General features: G+C 36.6%; 1 protein-coding gene across 3 annotated transcripts in view; it reads right to left on the reverse strand.

The window, feature by feature from the left end:
- LOC144664084 (E3 ubiquitin-protein ligase rnf213-alpha-like) overlaps positions 1-21,904 on the reverse strand; it is a 163,060-nt gene that overhangs the window by 90,356 nt on the left and 50,800 nt on the right. For all 3 annotated transcript variants that reach the window (XM_078525228.1, XM_078525223.1, XM_078525215.1), the window contains exon 4: positions 14,793-14,929. In XM_078525228.1, the coding sequence (XP_078381354.1) occupies positions 14,793-14,929 (137 nt within the window). The remainder of the gene's footprint in view (positions 1-14,792; positions 14,930-21,904) is intronic.

The raw sequence follows: 21,904 nt of genomic DNA on the forward strand, positions 1-21,904 counted from the left end.
GAAATGACACCAAAGAAAACCAAGAACTATCTTAATAAGATTTTAGAGAAAGCCAAATATAAACGGAGACAATTGAAAGGTTTCAAGGCGAATGTTACTAAAGAATATAATAGGGGAACTATATCTGAAGCGGAAAGACAGATTAAAAATAAGAGAATAAACAATGCAAGAGTTGCATTAAATGACTACATAAAACATTACGAAAGTAAAGCCAAAACGATAAAAGGTTCTGGTATTCGAAAAAAACAGAAAGGTGGAAATGTTATATTTTTTAACGATGTAAAACAGCTTCTCAAAAAATTGGAATTGATCATCGGTTCAATAAACGCAGGAAACACATCAGTTAAAATGCGAAATATGGGAGTCGCTATATTAGACACACTTTTAAAAAGGTCTACTATAAATAAACAACAATATAAACAGATATATAATCTGTACTTTAAAGTCTAATTTATGTAACTGTATTATATATATGGATCGTGAGTTAGTATTATCATCATATAGTGTTAAAAATCAAGGTAATAACACTCCTCAAAATTTTACAACTAAATTCAACAGGCCTATAACATTGGATAGCAATTACCAATATATGATAGGCCTCAATCGTATTATTAACATGTCATTTACATGGTTTAATGTAAATCCCTCATATGGTAATCAGCTGATTAAATATAGTTCTGATAATGGGAATAAATTTGAAGATATAACTTTTCCTGCAGGTGTTTGGAATTATTCTGAATTTGATGAATATATTAAAGAGATTACTAATACAGGAGATGATGATAACCCTATATATCCCATCTCTATTGATTTTGATTCAACAACATTCCGAGTCACAATCACTTTATCTCAAAATTATCAACTTGATTTGACGCATAGCAATTTCAACGACCTTATAGGGTTTGATAAAAAGGTATTAAAGGATGCGGTTAATATTGGTCCAAGAGTACCAAATCTAAGCCAAGATACCGATATATTAAATGTACATTGCGATCTAGTCAATACTTCTTTAGTCGATGGCGAAGAGTCGGATATCATTTATACTTTTTCGACCAGCGTACTACAGCCGAGTTATTCGTTTACAATCGAGCCTCGTAGGGTCACATTTAATCCGGTTAATAAGCAACAGATAAGTAGCATTCGAATATACATCACAGATGGGAAGAGACGGTTAATTAACCTGAATGGAGCGGATACGTCTTTTTCATTAATTTTGAAAAGGATAGAATAATATAACATAATAGTATATAATGAAACCATATGAATTCAAGAGGTTTTACCATCCAAAATTTGGTAAATTTGTATATAAGCACAAAGGGTCAGGGATTATCGTTGATAACATTTTCAAACCGATGAAGAGTGTTATGTCGTCTGTTGTTAAAAAAATTGTCAAGCCCTTAGGTAAGAAGGCAATAAAATCAGGTATTTCTCATGCAGGTGATAAACTGGGTAAAAAGGCATCAGAAAAAGCCGGAGACCTTATAATGGAAAGGCTTAGGAATATGAGGAAGGGAAATGCAGGGCAAAAGGCACTATCCCCAATCTTACAGAAAGTAAATGCCTCACCTGTCAGACACCAACAGAAAAATGAAAGTACTGATATGATCATTAATAGATTAATATCAGGATCAGGTGTAAAAAGAAGGCGTTGAGTAAAATGAATAAAATGATTAAAAAAATTGGTACATAATTGCAAAATTATGTAACATAATAATATATGTCTTTTAGAACAAGCGAATACTTACAGAGATATGAGTTGGTTCGATTTCAACTCGATGATGTAATTCGAGTCCCAGCTAACGGTCAGCACCAACTTAAAAACGGCTATAAGTTCACGATTAACGATAGAAGTTCATTCTACGATTGGTATAATGCGTATTTCGAGGTGCAATTTCAGGTGCAAATGTTAGCTGATGGAGCAACCACGGGGGCGAATCGTATCACAGTTATTAATGGAGCACATTCATTGATTGCCCACATGATGATTAAATCAGCAGGAAAAATCGTTTATGATACCGATAATCTCCATAAAGTTACTTTCGTTAAGAATCTCCTCGAATATAGTGACGATTTTAGTCGTTCAGTAGCAAAAAATAGTCTTTGGTATCTAGATACCGACCATAGGATAGCAAATGCTAATCAGAATGCAGGGTTTGAGGCTAGGCGACTTTTGACGACAGGTCTCAATGATGTCAATGTTGTTATACCTCTAAATCGTTACAGTTTCTTTGAAGAGCTGGAAGGTCGAATGTTACTCCCAATGCAACTCCAATTCAATATACAGTTACAGAATGACGCCGAATTACTTAAAAAGGCCGATGATGTAGCTGATGGACGAGTGGTCCTTAATAGATTCCTTCTATGGGTCCCAAAATTGACTCCAAAGGACAGCCTATATGATAAGTTTGTTAGTTCCTTCTTGGTAAAGAACACTTGGACGTATATGCGCGAAATGTATGAGGTTTCCGCACCAACGAATAGCAGTGGATTCTTCCAGATATCATCCAGTATTGATAATGTTAAGGCTATCTTTGTATATCTACAACGAGCTAAATCAAACAATGCAGATGAAAATCCCTATGAATTTGATACCTACAATATCAATCTTGACCGTGGGAATGGTAGTTATTTGACAACATGCCGATTGGAATACGGCAACGGAGTGTTTTATCCTGAGACCGAATATGATAGTGAGTCCAAAGTTAGGATCTTCAATGATTTGATGTCTTATGGTATGAGAAAGAATGATTACAACAGCGGTACACAACTCAACTTGGCAAATTACAACTCTCTCTATTCTATTATCTTTTTTGATTTATCATATCAAGCAGAGCGAGTAACTAGAGACCCAAAGCAGTTGATATTCAGATATAAACTAAACGCTAATAGTGCGGGAGATAGTCCTTTCAACGTCCATGCCATCGTTCTTTATGATGAGACAATCGTTATTGACAAGGTGGGTAATGAGCTGGTTATTGTATAAATCAATCAATTGAATATTATGTATAAACCATTTTATTTTGTATACGTTTTATAAACAAGAAATTATATAACGTAGTATATATACAAGTAATGACAACTTATCACTCTCATAAAGTTAATCTATCAGAAGGACAGCGAAGTAAGCTTTTGACTGCTTATAGAAATAAAAGTGAGATAACTATTCGCTTAAGCAATTCAGATCTGACTGGTAATGATAGTTTAATGTTAACTCACCGGCAAATCAATAAATTAAATAAGGCTAAGAAATCAGGGGTGGGATCTAATTTAAAAATCTCGAAAACACAAATTCGAAAGGTTATAAAGGTTGGTCATGGAGCTCCTCAGATTGGAAAGTATGACAGTACTCCAAGAACAAGAACAAAAAGATCACCACCTAAGACTAAACAGGGTATGGGTACTGGTAAAATTAAACTACCAAGTAAGAAAGATGTATTAGCTTACACACCGCCACCATTCATTGGTTTTTGGGATGAATATGATAAATTTCTTAGAACAGGTGGATTGGTGCTTCCAAAAAAAAAGATCTTAAAACCGAAAAGAAAGTAAGAAAGCCAACATTCCATAAGAATATACCAATGAGTAATTTTGATTTAATAAACTGGTGTTTATATTTGAATATACCGATAAAAAATGTACTAATGAGAGACGAGACTGTGCCACATAATCACAAATTAGGAATATTCATTTACAATCTCCAACCGTCATATCTGAGTGGTAGTCATTGGGTTGCAACTTATGTAAAAGATAAGGTAATCAATTATTTTGATAGTTTTGGTATGCCTCCATTTCAAAAAATAGTCGATCACGCAAAAAAGAAGAATTTAACATTGCTACATCAAAACAATCATATACAGAATATAAATACAACCACATGCGGATACTTTTGTCTATACTTTCTCAACGAAATGAATAAGGGGAAATCGTATTATAATTTATTGAAAGTGTTTGACATATATGACACAATGAAGAATGAGAAATTCATTCAACATTATTTCAGAAATATATAACTTATATATATAATGGTAAAATCGTATTGTTTGAAACAAAAAAAAATAACAAATTGTGTACCTAATTCTGAACAATATGTAAGATCAAAGAACGGAAGACTTATGTTGCGTTGCGTTTGCTCAGAATGCAAAATCATTAAAACTCGTTTTGTGAGTGAGAAAAAAGGACGAGGAGTTGGACAAACCATTAACAAAAAGATTGGTGATAAAATTCCAGGGTTTCAACAGGCTCAAGACATGGCATCAGCTATCATGGCAGTTACGGGAGCTGATAAAGATCTATTTAAAAAATATTGGCGCGGTGACTTTGCTAAAGGTATATTTAATAAAAAAAGCGGGATTCAGACATCTAATTTTTGGAAGCCCGCTGGAGCATATAAAAATGAAAATCTCGACCCAAAATGCAATTTCAGTGAGTATAAAAATGGAAAATGGATAAATCATTATTGCGATTAAATATCTAATCAATATATATATAATGTGCCAATCGTATTGTCTATCATGTAAAAAACAAACCAAATCATTAAACTCTAAAAAGGTAATAGCTAAAAATGGTCGGCTTATGGAAAAATCAGTTTGTCAAATATGCAGGAAGAATAAGAGTAAATTTATTAAAGGAGGTGCTATTTCAAAGCGTAAGCCCCCTTCTACTATTGAATATGACATGAGAGGTTCTGGCATTAATATTCAAAAACACTTATCAAAACTTGGAGAATTACATATGAGAACACCTACAGGAAAAAAGTACAATTATTGTGGACCTGGTACTAAATTAGAAGAAAGATTAGCTTCTAACGATCCTAAATATAAAAATCCAATAAACAATCTTGACAGCATATGTCAACAGCATGATATTGACTACAGTAATTCAAAATCACTAGCTGATAAACATAAGGCAGATGATCTTATGCTTAAGAGAATATCAAAAATACCATTTAAAGACCGTCCGTGGGGAACAACAGGGGTACAAGCTTTAATCGCTAGTAAAAGAAAAATCGGATTGGGTATAAAAAAAAAGAAGCCAAAAAACGGAAAACGGCGTTGAGTAAAAATGATTGGTCTCAACAATTAGCCGATGAGTTACATAAACCAATCAGACGAAAATTTAAAACTAGAAGAGTAATATCAAATGGAATTGACGACATATGGTCTGCTGATTTAGTTTTTATGGTTAAACTTTCAAAATGGAATAAAGGTTATAAATATCTATTGACTATAATTGACGTATTCAGTAAATTCGCTTGGGCTATACAATTGAAAGATAAGAAAGGTGCATCAATAACTAACGCTTTCAACAATATTGTCATTAATGACAAGCGTAAACCTGAATATCTCTGGGTCGATAAGGGATCTGAATTTTATAACAAAACATTCAAGGAATGGCTAAAGCAAAATGATATTAACATGTATTCTACTTTTAATGAAGGTAAAGCTGTTGTTATTGAGAGATTTAATAGAACTTTGAAAAATAAAATGTACAAACAGTTTACTATTCAAGGTAATACACAGTATCTTGAAATGCTACCAAAAATAGTAAAAGAATATAATAATACAAAACATAGCTCTATCAAAATGACACCCATAGAAGCTTCAAATAAAAAGAATGAAGGAACTGTTTACTTTAACCTATACGGCGATATGGAGTCATTATCAACTAAACCAAAATTTAAGGTTGGTGACAAGGTCCGAATATCAAAGTATAAACGAATTGTTTTCGATAAGGGTTATACACCGAATTGGAGTGAAGAAATGTTCGTAATTACTAAGATCCAACATACTAATCCCATTACATACAAATTGAAAGATCTCAATAATGAAGACATACAAGGAAGCTTTTATGAACCTGAATTATTAAAAGCAAAACAGGATGTATTCAGAATTGATAAAGTGATCCGTAGAGATTATAAGAAGAAACAAGCTTTAGTTAAGTGGAAAGGATACAGTGATGACTTCAACAGTTGGATTCCAATCAAGGATTTGAAAGATATATAAACAATTTTTAATTTTATTTATGGAGTATATGTTAAGAGTGCCTTAAAATCAATTATCAAGTATTACACATGCAAATAAAAATATTAAGTATAATATTTTTATAAATCAGTATTTGATTACAAAAAATATTTTAGGACATACATTCATTTTAAAAAAACATTGAATTTATCAACAACTAATTTTTCATCCAATTGATCTTCATTATAAAAAAAGGTATCAATATTTATAATACTACAGCCGTTATCAAAAAGCATTTCGACAATATCTAAATTAAACAAATTTGATATTACGTAATTAGTATCTTTATAATTATCAAAATATGCTTCAATATAATCAGCCCATGGGTTAGCACCACCATCCATAACAACTACACTCTTTGGCTGATTAAATACCATGTGCTTGAAATTAAATTCATCTTCTAAGATTTTAGCAATTATTTTAATATCATTCGATCTATCATTTTTATCCGAGGTTAAACCGATTATAAATCTTTTATCATTCATATATATATATTACAAAGAGATTTTATTTTTATATGGTTTTATGCGTTTTTTCCTTAATGATTTTAAATTATATTTTAAATTAGTATGAATATTACTGATATAACTTTTAGTAAAAAACGCATAAAACCATATAAAAATTTCTAAAGTATATATATATATATAAATGGTTGAAGTCCGGAGATATTTTACTGAAAGGGACAAAATGGATGCAAAAAGAAGATCGAAAAGAGTATATGCTTCTAAAAAGGAATGGTTTTGTGTCATTTGTAATAATTATAACTATAAACTAGCCGGTAAATGGAGACATCTTTTAACACAAAAGCATATTAATAACAGCATCATTTACAACAAAAAATCAGATTAAATGCACTTTATAAATGATATAAAAAATAATGTATAATAAATATTATAATGACATCAAATTACATCAAAAAAAAATTTGTTGATATGATGAATATTATAGAAAAACATTGCATTAAAGACAATATACATTTCTTACAATTAAGTGAAAAGGAACAATCAGATAGATTAGCTAACATTTGTACTGATCTCGGTATTATATCAAATATGATCCTACATAAAAACATGTTCAAAAATCTGATAAAAATACAAAAATATTATATTGAAAATATAATATAAGACGTTCAGTTTAAAAGCACTGTATATAAAATTTTGAAAAAGAGTATAAGAGATTTTGAAATAAATTTCAAAAACATCATAAAACTCGGCTTCGCTTGGTTTTCCAGATTGATATTTCAGTTATGATATCAAGGCTTGTTTAAACGCACTGTATCCAAAATTTTGAAAAAGAGTATAAGAAGATTTTTTTATTTGAACCAAGGGTTGTTTTAGGGTTGGTTTTTCAGGCTTAGTTTTGAAGGGTTTGAATTTCAGTTTTGGTTCTGTGATTTGATTCTAAGATTTAGTTCTCAGAATTAGATTCAGCAATGACCCAATATTTGAATGCATTTTTTTGTTCTGATATTTGTTCAGTTTTCGGATCTGAGATTTGATCAGTTTTCGGATCTGAGATTTGATTTCCATTTTTGTATCCAGCACTGGAGTAGTATAGTGATTGGGGTGTAAGAGATCCAAAAAAATATTTTTTTGGTCTCGTACCCCCAATCACTATACTACTAATAATGTTTAATCTTGGAAACAGGGGTGGTTTTAATTGTAAACTGGGGATGTCAAACTAAAAGGGGGGAATTTGTAGAGCTTTTACAGTTTTGATAACAGCTACATGTAGACCAAAACAGCTGTTCATAATTTGACAAATAGAGCTAGATATACAGGTTGTGGAACATCATGTGATGAGTTATTATACTAGCATCAAGAAGCTCTGTTTTTCAACAAACCATTCTTTTGCAAGGGTTTGTACAGGTCCTGGGAAATCCTGGAATTTTATTTGTTCATTTTCCAGTACTGGAAACTCCTAAAAAAAAACTACCATTCCTGGGAAGATCTGGAAATCTATTTAACACAAGTAACAACTGAATTCACAGAACTAACATTATAAGAAATGCATGACAGACAGTATAAAGATAAATAATATTAAGATCTTGGGAGTGAAAGGGTTATTGTGAACTTTTGAGTCCTGGAAAACTCCATTTGAGTTCTTGAAAAGTCCTGGAAAATTATTCTTTGTGAAAAAGGGTATAAACCCTGTTCGCTGAACATACACATTTTTACAGCATTTTAATGCTGTGTTAAAAAACATGCCTTGTATGACAGACTGTGAGTGTTGAGGTAAGCTTAAGTTAAGGTTTAAAATCATGTTAAGACAATACTAAATAGACTCAGTACACTCCAAGATTATGTCTGTATTTACTTTTAAGTCTGCATGTTGACTAGAAAAGTATTAAACAGTACTTCAGTGTTAATACTGCTTATTAAGTGTGGTTTATTAATCCCAATAAAAAGCTAGCCAATGCTTTGTTCACAGGAGACAAGAAGTGTTTATCTGGTAAGGAGAGATCACAGGTGAATGAAACCTTCAACTAATTGCTTATCACATCAGTAAAGCACAAATTAAAAATGCAGTTACGTTTTATCCACATTTTTTTGTTAAGTAATTAGTCCAGTTGACTTAGCACAAAAGAATATCAATTAATTTAAAGTGGTCACACTTTTGGGCTCTCTTGCAGCCAAAGCACATGCATTGTTTATTATTACATTCATGAGATTTTGAGAAAATAATCAACCATCATTTAATGTAACCAAATCTCCCCAATATTTAATAAAAGCTGGTACTAAAAAGCCCTGAGGAAAACATTTGAAATATTTTTTTTTTATCCTGGATTGTACCAGAAGCACCATTGGTAGATTTCCTTTTTCCCTTTTACATGTCAGTCTTAATTAATGTATAAATAAATTAAACAAATGTATCAGAGGTATGGAACGAAATTGCACTTTACCATGTTTTTGTTCCCATCTTACCTGACAACACTATTAGTCACTAGAAAATATGATAATATATATTTGAAAAACAATCTGTGATACTTCTGTATTACAGTTAAACTTTTACTTAATGCATGAGCACTCAAAATACATGAAACAGTCTGTGACCAGAAAAAAAAACTTAATACAGATGACATATAATATTGTTGTCTATACATGTAGCATTGTCAATTCAAAGAAAGCCTAAATTGTAAATAAATGACTTCTAATTATTTTTAGGAAGTTGTCCCTACTCCATCCATGGATTCACCTTAATTTTTGCCTTTGGGATAGCTGGCCAGGGTATAGTTTACTTGATACTAATCATTGTTCATGACCACATTTAGCTGCAGGTTAACACTTAATTGTCATAAAAGCTCTGCCATTTGAGCAAAGAGACCAGAAATAAGCTAGGAAACTTACCAAGGAAGCATTTGGAAATAAACAATTAATATTATAGAGTAAATCTGATTCATGTCTGCAAGAATGAGAAAAAACATTGGCATGCATAATGATTAGAAATTTAATTTGATCCTTCTCTCATATATTTTTTTTTGAAAAAAAAAGCAATTATGATTTAAGAGATACATGTAAGGCTATTATAAGGGCCTTTTTGCTTATAATGCGAATTATGCCAATATTTATATTGCTACCAGTTCATGCTGGTTCAGTTCAGGCTTTAAAAGGCTCTTAAGTTAGCACAAGACCTCCACCGCCGCTATCATATTTGTAATATTGCAATCAACTTAAAATTAAAAGGCAGTGCTTCGGCTGTAAGTTTTTTCAAACGGAAAACCCCACGTTCTCTTCAATGCTGACTTGATCGCTGGAGCTTCTAGGCCTGGAAAATGAGTGAGAACTGAAACCTAGCTATTAAAGAGAGGTAGCATCTTGTCCAAATGCATCGCTGATTTAAGAACTTTGTCGGGATCCTTGCAGGATAAATCGTGCAGGGATATAGGGTAGTGTTTATCGCTGAACTCCATGAATTTGGATGAAGATGTGGAGGAGCTTTCGATCGAAGCTATAAATAAAACTCGTCACTAGCTCCACGTTCTTGTCCGTCAGGCATGTTTGAAGCATCGTACTTCTTGGTGTTCCTGGACTTTCGGATTCTCTTTCTTTATTTACAGAGTTCGTTGCTATTGGCCTGGGTGATTTCGTTGTCTGTGATCGAGGAGCAATACATCGATATTTTTGAACAGGAATGCTGTCGAGTGGATCTTTCCCTTGTTCACGCCTTCACTCTTAGTTCCTGTTAATTCAAGCGGATTTTTTCTTTGCGAAGTTAGCCTAGGCTTTTTTCTTAATATGTATAACTGTTGTGGTCAAATTTACCTCACAAAAGTAGAGTTTTCTCTTACATTACAGGTTTGTTTATTCCATGACAGCTCCCTTGTAAAAATTTTACCGCGATCGCAGCGCGATCGCGCCGCGAATGTCGCGATCGCGCCGCGATTTGTTGTCATCGCGACGCGATCGTGCGTGACGCGATTGTAAATGAACGCGAACGCGCCGCGATAGTTGCGATCGCGCCGCGATTGCCGTGATAGTCGCGATCGCGGCGTGATGAGTGCGATCGCGGCGCGATTGATTACCACCGCACCGCGACTTGGGGGGCTGGAATAAATCTCGGGAAGTGTTCCCGGCGAGAACTCACTTCTCGATCACCGGGAGAAAGTCAATATGCTTTGAAACTCTCACAAATCATGCTGTGGTCGTAACGCAAATCATGACTTGTATTGATGAAATAAACTTTAAGTACTAATCAAAGTAGTTATAAAACTAGTTTGATTTAAAATGTCGAAAAACATTTTATTACGTGACGGTGAGCCGTGAGGACGTGATTCCCACGAGAAAAGTTTTATTTAGTTTTAGTCTAGACGAACTGGCGCGACAAAGCGGCGCGTGATAATGAGTAAAGATAAATTAAAAGATAAGAATTTTTATTTCTTAACAGTCCGTTTTTTAATCTTTTCAAACACTTCGTTTCTTTCTTTTCTTATCTTTGAGGAACCTTAATACCTTTGAGCAATCCAATGACAAATTTCTGTCGGCCATTTTCTTCAAATGCAAATACAATCAGGATGCGCTGCAATTGCGTTTTTTGCATTGAAAAATCCTCTATATGGCATTTAATTTAATTGTGGCTCCGAAGAGGCTGTCAGAATGAGCTTTTTTTAGAGCTTTATATATTTACCTTCCCGTAGACCACGATCGTAGACCACACACATCGAAGTCCTTTCCCGCCTTTTGCCGCAAGGTGTCGTGAACTGAGCGTTACGATTGGCTGAGTTAGGTCACGTAGTGCATAGTACACGCAATCGCTACGCCATCCCAAGCAGAAAAGAAATTTTATTTCGAGAAAGTTGGTATGTTTTCTCTTCACAATCAGGACTGGAAAAATGTGTTCTTTTTTAGCTGCTTCTGTTAATAACAAGAGTTTAGAAGCGACCTAACTTGAGGGAAAAGGGTCTCTGTGAAAACTGCTAGAATTTGTTTTGTTAATTCGAGCGACAGTTTATTATAATTTCAACAGCTAGCGCTTCGTCGCTTCGTCATGGACTTTGTTGACTGAACTACAGCTAAACTGTGAATATAAAAAAAAATGCAAAACTCGAACAGTGGAAAGAGGAAAACATTTTGACGGTAAGGACCATTCAATGCAAAGTTGTACCTGTTGATGCTTGGGACTTAAATGTTGTATTATTTAAAAAAGCTTCGGGGAAACGAAAGCGCATCTTCGACGGTTCGGCTTCTTCGCAGATGCAAGAGATAGTTCGCTCGTTTGGTGGATCACATCATTGCATCTTCTTTCGCTTGAGCACGAGTAAAAGGTTAGTTGTCGTTATGTATGTGTTGTTCACATTTTACAGAAGAACTGTTCACTTATTTGCTTGTAAACTAAAGACTCAATCACGCTCTCCGGCTTTGCGAAATTTAATTGTGCTCGGCAGCGAAACTGGCCGTCTTTTTCTGTAAGCTTCTGTAAATAAATGATGTTGTTTCGATACAGTCTGTGTGTTTGTTTTGTCGGTATGCAAAACGCCAAGATAATTGTTTTTAAATTTATAGATTTAGGCGCGATCGCGGCGCGATTCAAGCCAAATCGCGGCGCGATTCCCGACCCATCGCGCCGCGATGCGAGAATCGCGGCGGCCAAAACCGCGGCGCGAATCGCGGCACGAATCGCGGCGCGATCCAAGCCGATCGCGGCGCGATCGCGCCAATCGCGGCGGCCAAAAACGCGCCGCGATCCAAGCCGATCGCGGCGCGAATCGCAGCGCGATCGCGCCAATCGCGGCGGCCAAAAACGCGCCGCGAATCGCGGCGCGTTCGCGGCGCGATCGCGGTAAAATTTTTACAAGGGAGCGAATGGCGGACATTTTGAGGTTTTCCCTGACACTCGCGCGATGGTCGCGCGTGCGATGAATTGATCCATATTAGGAAGTAAAATCTGATTGGCTACCCGCGCGATTTAAAAATCCCCAGCTGTGGCCGCGAGCTATACGCTTCGGGGTTATATGCTTCTGCTTTTATCCATGCAGCATCTTTGTTGTGTGATTTTGTTTTTATTATTATTATTATTATTATTATTATTATTATTATTATTATTATTATTTTTGTCGTTCTTATTTACTACAGACAGTACATAACCACATGTCCTCTTAGAGGGCTTTTATTATTTCAATGGCCAGCTAGTGATCTCAGACCTTTTTACTTGAGAACATATACCTACTTCCTGGTCGTTCATTGACGTTCCTAACAGTAATAATGATACTGTATAATAATTTCTTTTTTTCTTTCTTTTTAGAGTACATATAAAGGCTATTGTTGTTCTTGTTGTTGCATTACAGCATTTCATCAAATTCCAGTCTGGACATCAGCTGTTAGAACGTTGCTAGGGCGTTAATTAACCTAAATGGCACAACTTATACCTACTTTAGCTCAATTTGTAATTGGTGACTACGCCAGGTATTAAATCGTGTATACAACACTTCCACAGCCATCAGTGGAACTTACCACGTATTCATTCTGAGCTCAGTGGTTCCCTGTATTTGCACGAGAGTTGTTATATAAAGGTCTTGGAATCAAATTCCATTGATGCCTTTTTTGCTATGCCTATTTGCAAATGCTTCAGCAACTTCACATCTAGGAGAATCCCTTTTGCTTTCAAACAGAGTGAGCGCTATAAATGTTTCTCGCATATAGAAGCATTTTGCAGTGGTTCACAAAAATTGTACATAGATGTCACCTGAGTATCAAATATTAAAATTACATTTCTTCACACTATGGTTTACAAAGGTATGCAACCCAGTGCAATAACGTTGAGTCATTCTTCAAAATAAGTGTGGTCAGTGAATAGATTATTTTAAAGTGGAGAGTAGGACGTTACCCTTATTTTGAGTTATATATTCTGGATGTGAAAATCATACTCGCTGATATGTACTCACCCGACAGTTCTGACACTTGCCTGGGCGAGTGGGCAAGCTCTAATTACTTTCATCAACAAGTGTCTGCATAGCAATTTTGCAATTGAAATGGTCAGATAGAGTCAGCAACATTGAGCTTTGGCAGGGATCTGGAGAAACTCCAGTAGGGAAAGCTATTCAGAGGAAGGAATGGAAATAGCTTGGGCACATTTTGCAAAAGCCCTCTGGTAGCATTACCAGACAAGGTTTGACCTGGAACCCACAAGGGGGTGTGAGAGTGGTCATCACCAAAACACCAGGCATTTGCTTGATGCAGAACAGGTCCCTGGGCAAGAGTTGGCACTATTAAGAGAGGGATGCACAGAACAGAAGACTATGGATGGTGATTGTTGATGGCCCATGCTCCTGAGGCAGGGGTAAAGGGCAAACACACATGCGCAAGACCAGTGTGTGCATGTGTAGCAAGTGAACACAGACTTGTGTGACACTTGATAGACACATTTACAGAGCTGTATGACAATACACAAGTAACATGGTTAAGAAATGTTTGTATGATTTTAAAATTATGCAAACAATAGCCCAGTCATTGTTTTAGGACCCCTTTGGGTCTCATGGTTCAGGTTTTGGCCTTGTGTATGTCAATTTGTTCTTTGAGTGTTTCTGTAGAGCTCATTTGCAGGACAAGATTAAATGTTGTTAGTTAAATCAAGATCTGCAGTTGGTGTTTATTCTCCCACTACTACATTGCAGTGTGAGAAATAACTAATTGAAAATGGCACCAAAGTGGAAGCTGAACAAAAAATGGGTGAGCACAACAACAACAACAACAACAACAATAACTTAATTGCTCTAGTGCATTTACATGAATAATTAAAAGAAAGCACAAAAAAGAACTTACATGTTTAGCAACTATTTGAGCCTCAGGGCCTGAAGTAACTAGAATGTTTTTGAGTCAGTCTAAATCTTTCTTATGTTGTAAAAGGAACAGGTCATCCACAAATTCACAGGGTCCCATCAAATTAGGAAACGTTCTTCTTCATGGAATCCATAAATGACTCCTTTAACCCTTACAACATGAACCAAGGGTAAAAGAATGCTGCCACAGGGAAAGGGGGAATGGGAAATGTTGAAAGCATGCACAGAGGACAAAGCCAAGTTGAAGATGTGATCGCACACTCATAAGCCAGGAGACTGTTGACCATGGCCCCGCCCTCAAGTCATAGAGCCTGAGGTTTTTTTAGAGAGCCTGAGGTGCTGAATACCAACACTAACATACTAAAGGAATGTCTGTCTGCTAAAAGATGCTGCCCGTTAACGCTATTGCCCCATGTGCAACTTAGCATTCTTGCTCCTTGCAGTAAACTCAGTTACACTTAACCATCTCATAAAGTAACCTAACTAAAGCATTCACTCACTGTACTGCTTTTCGTTTTTCTTCTTCCACTCGTTTTTTTCTGTCTGACTTTTTTTCCCTGTTTCTCTGGGAAGCACCTTTTTTCTTTTTCCTTGACTCTGGTTGTGTTTCTTTACCTTTCCCATTTGAGTCATCTTCCTAAAATAGCCATTGATAATACAAACCAAATTACGTTACAAGTTTTAATGCAACAATATTGTTAGACATTAAATACAATAACAGTGGAACCTCTAATTTAGGACACTTCTAAGAAGGGGACCTCTCCTTTAAGTATCCCAAACAGTGCTCATGCAATCTTTGTATCTATAACCTCCATTAAAAGGAAACCTCTATATTTTAAGGGGCCTTCAGGGACACTTTTTGAGCATCCCAATAAGAATGCGTCTCTAGCATGTGACAGCAGAACACAAGTTTGACCAGTTTTTGTTGAACTCTAATTACAAGCAATGAGAGCTTTCAGAGCTGGAGCTTTTCTGTTTTTTCTAATGGTAAATTTAGTTTGGTGTACAAATCTTGTTACAAAGTTCAATTGATGTAAAATTTCCAAATCATGGCAAATGACTGCATGTTTTTGTATTTCATTGAACACATTTTAATTGAAATCAAATTTGGTTTCATTTTTAGTGCAGAATGCACTATTGTGATGGTTTGGTGGGTTGGCGTCTGCTAAACCCCTAAACCACTAAGCCACTAAACCGCTAAGGCGGTGTAAACTTTTAATCACCAATTAATTAATTAATATCAATTAATTAATTATTTCTGTAAAGGGGGAGGGGATGGAGAGAACCTGACCGTGTGCCCGTGGTTAAACGGGGGAGTATATTTACGATATTTACAATATTGAAGAACTCAAGGTATATATTTGTTTCAGAAAGCACTATGGTCTCCTTGTGGTACAATTCTTTCTGGAGCAAAATACTTTGTGCTAAACGCATGCGCAGATCAGTCGACATCACGAACATTGCGTGTTTCTTCTGCAGAAGGATTCGTGTAGACTCTGTGGCGCCAAGTTAAAACCACAAATTAATTGAATTTAACACTAAGGCGTCATAGTAGTTCATGTGAAATAATTCTTGATATGGCAATGCTGTTTTCTTAGAAAAGGTGATCTAGCATCTCATAATCAACTGATAATATCTGTGTTATAATCAATGTCGCCTTGTTTGCAAAAAATAAATTGCGTTACCATATCATCATGTTACATCCGTTTTCGACAAAAACAAAAGTGTAATGTTACATGTTTTTGACAAAAACAAAAGTATCTCGTTTGCTGTTTCAATATCAAACTGAAATTCAAGCTATTGAAAATTAAAATAACAGGGACGTGTTTAGAAATTTTGTATTAAAGCCTAACGTGGTGTGCTTTTCAATGCGGTAGAATTCCTGTAGAATCCGTGGCGTTAATTTAATTAAACTTAAAAGGCATCACAGCGATCTGCGAGAAAAACAACAGTATCATATTACATCCGTCACTTCCTTTCCTTTGATTTGTTCTCCATCGGTTGAACTAATCTCCGTTTTATTTTGTAAAACCTCTGCCTCTTAAGTTGTTTGAACATGCTTTTGTGACGGTTCCGACATTTTTTGAAAGAAATCTTCACACTACGTGCTTCTCGGCTTCATGCTTGAGTGAGCGTGTGACGTGTTCACCAGACCGTGGCGAGAGCATGATCTGGCGCACGAAATGCTTTAGCGACAATTTCGGGGAAAAAGCCGCAATTTTTAGTGACAATTTTGGGGGAAAAGTCGCAATTTCGACATTTTATGCTTTGTAATTCATAGTTTGACACACTTGTATAATAGGAGTTGTGACACAAACCGTGACAACTCGCTCGGCTCGCCCAGGCTCGCCTCGCTCCTTGTCACAATTTGTGTCCACAACTCCTATTATACAAGTGTGCGCGGAACGCAAGACGCCTTTCTTACCCCCCTCGCGAAACGAGTTGCAAAAAAAGACGTTTAATCCCAGAAAACTTAAGAAAAAGAAAGCTGCAATCTTTATGCAAAGCATGGTTAAAACTAACAAAAAAATCGGGAAAGCAGGCGTGGAAATGGTAAAAAAAGGAGGAAAATGTGAGTGGCTTTCACATTCCTAACTTCCTGAAGCAGATTCGCTGGACCCGACAGTGTACCAATCGTTGTATGGCGCCATTGTATTAAATTACAACCAACCTTTAATTGCTGTGCCAGAAACAATTCCTATTGAACAAATGCTCTTATTGAGTAAACGAAGATGGGAAGAGGGAGAACTGGAGAAATTAACTTGAATGTAAAGAAAAACTTGAAAAGATCTCATGGAAAAGCGTTTACAACATACAAAAAAACTAAAGAAAATGAAAAACAAATAACAATCTTTTTAACAGACGAGCTGATTGAAAAATTAAAAAAATTAGACAGCAGTGTTGTCGCAAACGTTTTAACAAGCTAAACAAAACTTGCACGCTCCGGCGAGTGCATAAATTATTGCAGCAACACAGAAAGTCACAACAATGACTTTGATTGCGTGGGTGTATTGCTGTCAAGAAACGGAAAACCCCCTTGACGTAATCTAATTGTTTTTTTTTTGAATATTTTTAGCCGGAAAACAACTCAAACTCTTTGTATGTGTGTTTTGAGAGCTATGGTTTATTCAACAACAATATTTAATTTGACTAACATGTAAATATACCGTGAAATATTGAGCTAAGAACTTTCTAGCACATAAAAGAACAATATAAGATCACGGTAAGTTTATTCACCAGGCGTCATTACTATTTTTAGTTAATAGGTTATTTCCCGATGTAATGACGTCTTTTGTGACCAATCACAGTTAAAATTATAACTTTATATTATTCACATAAGCTTTTTTGTATTACACAAGCAAGTATGGCCGATGTATAAAGACGTTTATCAAACCTTCATTGAAAAAGAAGCAAAAGACACAGCTTACGGACATGAATCATTTGGAAACGACAAACGAGGGTCCGATTATAATATTTAACATCGGCTATTCGTGCCTTCGCTTCACGAAACCGAAGCAATTACGGACAACAATCAGATGCTTTGTCGCGTGAAGAGATGTCCGCCGTTGTCAACGAACAATTTCCCATAGATACCGTGGCCATAGATGTCCGCCGTTGTCAAGAAGCTCTTGTCTAGATACCGTGGCCATAGATGTCCGCCGTTGTCAAGGAACAATTTACCTTGGATACCGTGGCCATAGATGTCCGCCGTTGTCAAGGAACAATTTACCTTAGATACCATGGCCATGAATGTCCGCCGTTGTCAATGCACAATTTACCTTAGTTACCGTGGCCATAGATGTCCGCCGTTGTCAACGAACAATTTACCTTGGATAACGCGGCCATAGATGTCCGCCGTTGTCAACGAACATTTAACTTAGCAACTGAATAAAATTATTTTACTTAACACACTTGTAATGTTTATTGATTGCTTATTATATCATTAAAAAGCTGTTGATTTGCATAAGTCTGACGCTGTGGGACATTCACCCACACACAAAAAAAATTTGCATGCATTGTTCAGACAAGCCCTTGACTGTGGGGATTAAATCAAGTGTTTATTTTTTTTCTGATTTCGACTCGGCTGAAAGTCACTTTAAGCGCGCTTTAACCTTTTATTTTGCCTCGTTCAGGCAAACAACAACCTCTCTTGTGATGTCTCGAACATTTTTTTGCAACTCGAACGACAATGCTTCCATCACAAAGTAAACGACAAGATGAGCGCAGACAATCATTCTTTCATTAAATGAAAAAATGTTCTATTGGACTGAAATTTTATTTCGAAATGTCGGTGGTGCTTTCGAGAAGTTTTTTTTTCATTTTTTGTCTTTCTGCTTTCATGATCTCTTGTCGTATTTTTTCGATGTCTGGCTGTGAATTTGTTTGTTTGTGTGCAAAGCTTGAACGTAAAGTCTCTTTAAGTTGACGATATTTCTGCATTTCTCGTAAGATCAGTTGAAACTCTTTGTCAGAAACAAGATTGTCATTCAGAGCTTGTGAGACAGAGCTGTTTATCGAGTCATGTTTTGCAACAGCCAGAGCGAGGATTCTTGAGTGCTTATTAACTTTACATTCAAGCTTTTTGTTGATAACTGACAGGCCAGTGGAAGCTGCGCCAGATATACCTGCTACTGCTGCAACAGGCACGCCGATAACAATTCCAACACCAGTAAGTGAAGTCGCAACAGCTCCAGAAGACAGAGCTGCCGTCACGGCGCCAAGACAGACCACGGAATAGTGAATAACTTTCCGGACTTTTTTATATTTTTTTAACACAAGCCTGTAATGCTCAGCTTCAGCGGATATTTCTTTTTCAATTTTACTTATTTCAGTCAGCCGAAAATTCTCGGCATTTGTTGGGAGGCTTGGATAAAGTTGTGTTTCTTCGCGATCACCATAAGCAGGGGCACTCGGGAGAACATTAGCAGATGACATGGTCGTATACAATAAAAAAATATTAATTTAATTCTAATTCAAAATGCAGCGGAGCTCCAACAAAGTCAAACTTACTGCCAGTTTTGTCTTTGACGGTCAATGTGACACTGTTCACACTCTGAACAGCGTTGGTTCGACGTGAATTATTGATAAAATTTTGAGGGTAATGAACCAAATCATAAGGTTTCCCGGTTATTGGTACACAAGCGAGAATGTCACTTGGCTTTCCATTATACAAGTTATTTTCTTTGGAAAGTAAATCGCAGTGAATGTAATAAAAGTCTGGCTTAGTAAAATCTTCAATTCTTGCGTTAGCAGAATCAACAATTGTGTTCTTAAAAAGTTTAGAAAGATTTTTATCAAAAGAAAAGCTTTCAATATTTTTTGTTTTTGTTATTGAAAAGCCTCTTTTCAAATCATCCCTTTTTACTGTTAGCTTTTGTTGATCTTTGAACTTATTAGTCAGGTAAGTTGTAATTTCATCAAAATTGTAGTTGCCTGGAAAGAAATCAGCAACATTGTTGCTCACATTGTTTTGTTTAATGCTTATGGAGCCAATTCCTTCCAGATTATGCCAGCTGTTTTGTAACGAGCATGACAGCAGGCTGATAAACCTTGGTTTTTCAATTGGCTGGTCAAAGTAAACAGCTTCCCCGTTGGAACTCGCGTCGATTGTGAGCACAACCATCTTTATAATTATCTTTTGAAAAATAAATCTTTAATATAAAATGGCTCCGCCTATTCCGAGAGCTGATGACATTTCTCAATTAACTTTTCTTGATTCCAAAGAAAGAGATTTTATGAAGTGGATGAAAACCCCAGAAGCAACTAAAATTTCTGAAGCGGCAAAAGACAGTGCATGGAAACCTTTTCTTGCAAAATATCCAAACGCTGACCGAACAAAATTTGTTGCACAGGTTGAGTTCGCGTACAACCACACAGCAACGGCAGACATTTATTACAAGGCAGGGCAAGGCCATTTGATAAATGTTTTTGGCTCTGACAGCAAATATTGGAGCCCAGAGATGAAAAAAGCACTGGGGGTGAATCAAATTTCAGGCGGTTTTCCACAACAGCTGTCACCAAGCGGCGCAAAAGGCTCATCTTTGCCAATTCCCGCGGTTGGATTTCACGAAGCCGCACCGAGTTTGAAAAAAATATTTAACAGCCAAATAAACATCTACGTCACACCAGACCAATATTTCACAACGAAATTAAGAGAGATTTTTCAAAAAACAAAACTGAAGCATACATCAGGAAAAGAGTCAAAAAGGTGGCTTGCTAGCCAAAATATGGGCTACTGGCCTCAGCAACTTAACTTTGCTGTTTGGTGTGCGACAACAGGCAGTGGGGTAAGCCGAGAAATTTTCGATGAAGAACACTCATCTCTTAGCTTGCCACCGATTGTGCGAAATTTTTACCTTTTTCACGTTTATTTCACGATAAGGCGAATATTGTTTCAGATGGGGGGGATTCAGAGCGTAAGCGCCTTGCCTGGCGACCCAACTTTTAGCCAGTTCGACAACAAGTACGACGTGGCTTCGTACAAAAGAATATGTGCTGAGTTCGGTGTCGACCGGTCAAGCGATTTCCGTTTCACAACAGGCGCAAACCACGGACTTGGTAACGTTTATATCTGGATTACTAACATTGGACCAAACAAAACTGGAGCAAAATACCCCGATTACGATAAATTTTCGGACGAAGGGGGAGCTGCAAGCAAAGGTAACTTGATTCAATACATCGAGCCAGGCTTACTCAGGCAGGTTTGTCGAGAGTAAACCAGTCGATAGAGGCTTTTGTCTACTGTATTCTCGGTTCGCAGGTGAACGTTCGAAGTAGCATACTTGGAACAGGCGGCCGTGCAAAGGAAGCGCAAAGTGAGTTCCTCGTGTTGGTTGAAGACGCTATAAGGCAACCTGATCTGGCAAAGTCGGTCCAAAGATACCAACTCGCCATCAACCAGGCTAAGGTTCGGCTTAACCTTGCAGTCTGCCCAGGTGCCTGGCTGATGCCCGCTCGTATGGTGATAAACACAGAAAGCGTTGTTGGTTACAATAACCAGCTTAAGCAGGCTGTTGTTGGGATGAAATTAGGAGTGAATGATGAGGTTAATAAAGCTACAAAAAAAGCAGCTCTTAAACTGATGGCCGGAGGAAAATCAAAAATCAACCCACCAAACAGCCACCCTTCAAATCCTATACACAAGAGCGCCACAGCAAAAAAAAATCAGGCACCCGCCGCAAGCGCTGCTGAAACACCAGCTAGCAACGCGCAAAGCGCTAAAGCTACGAAGGCCGTAGCCAATGATTCACACGAAATAAACAAAGCAACTGTCGCTGTTGGCGCGGTTGGAGCAGCAGCTTTGCTCTACACCCTTATGCGTTAACGTCTCTTTTTGATGTATTTTTCAACAAGAAAAGCAACCACAGCAAGGATAAGCAGCCAGGTGTGCTCTGCAAGAAATCCAATTACTTGACCAGCGGTTTTGAAAAGAAATTTCGCAATCGAGCCAATGAGACCAGGCAGAGCTGATGCTACCTTTGAGCCAATATCACTTAGGCCTTTCCCCAACGCTTTGCCGGTGGCCTTCAAAGAGTTTGTAATGGCTCCAATAACAGAACCAATCGTGACACCAGCAGCAAGAAGTATTGCTGTTAATGTCACGCCATGTTTT

This window comes from Oculina patagonica, chromosome 1 (genome assembly GCF_052425735.1).
Source record: "Oculina patagonica isolate OP01 chromosome 1, crgOcupat, whole genome shotgun sequence".
NCBI classification, from domain to species: domain Eukaryota; kingdom Metazoa; phylum Cnidaria; class Anthozoa; order Scleractinia; family Oculinidae; genus Oculina; species Oculina patagonica.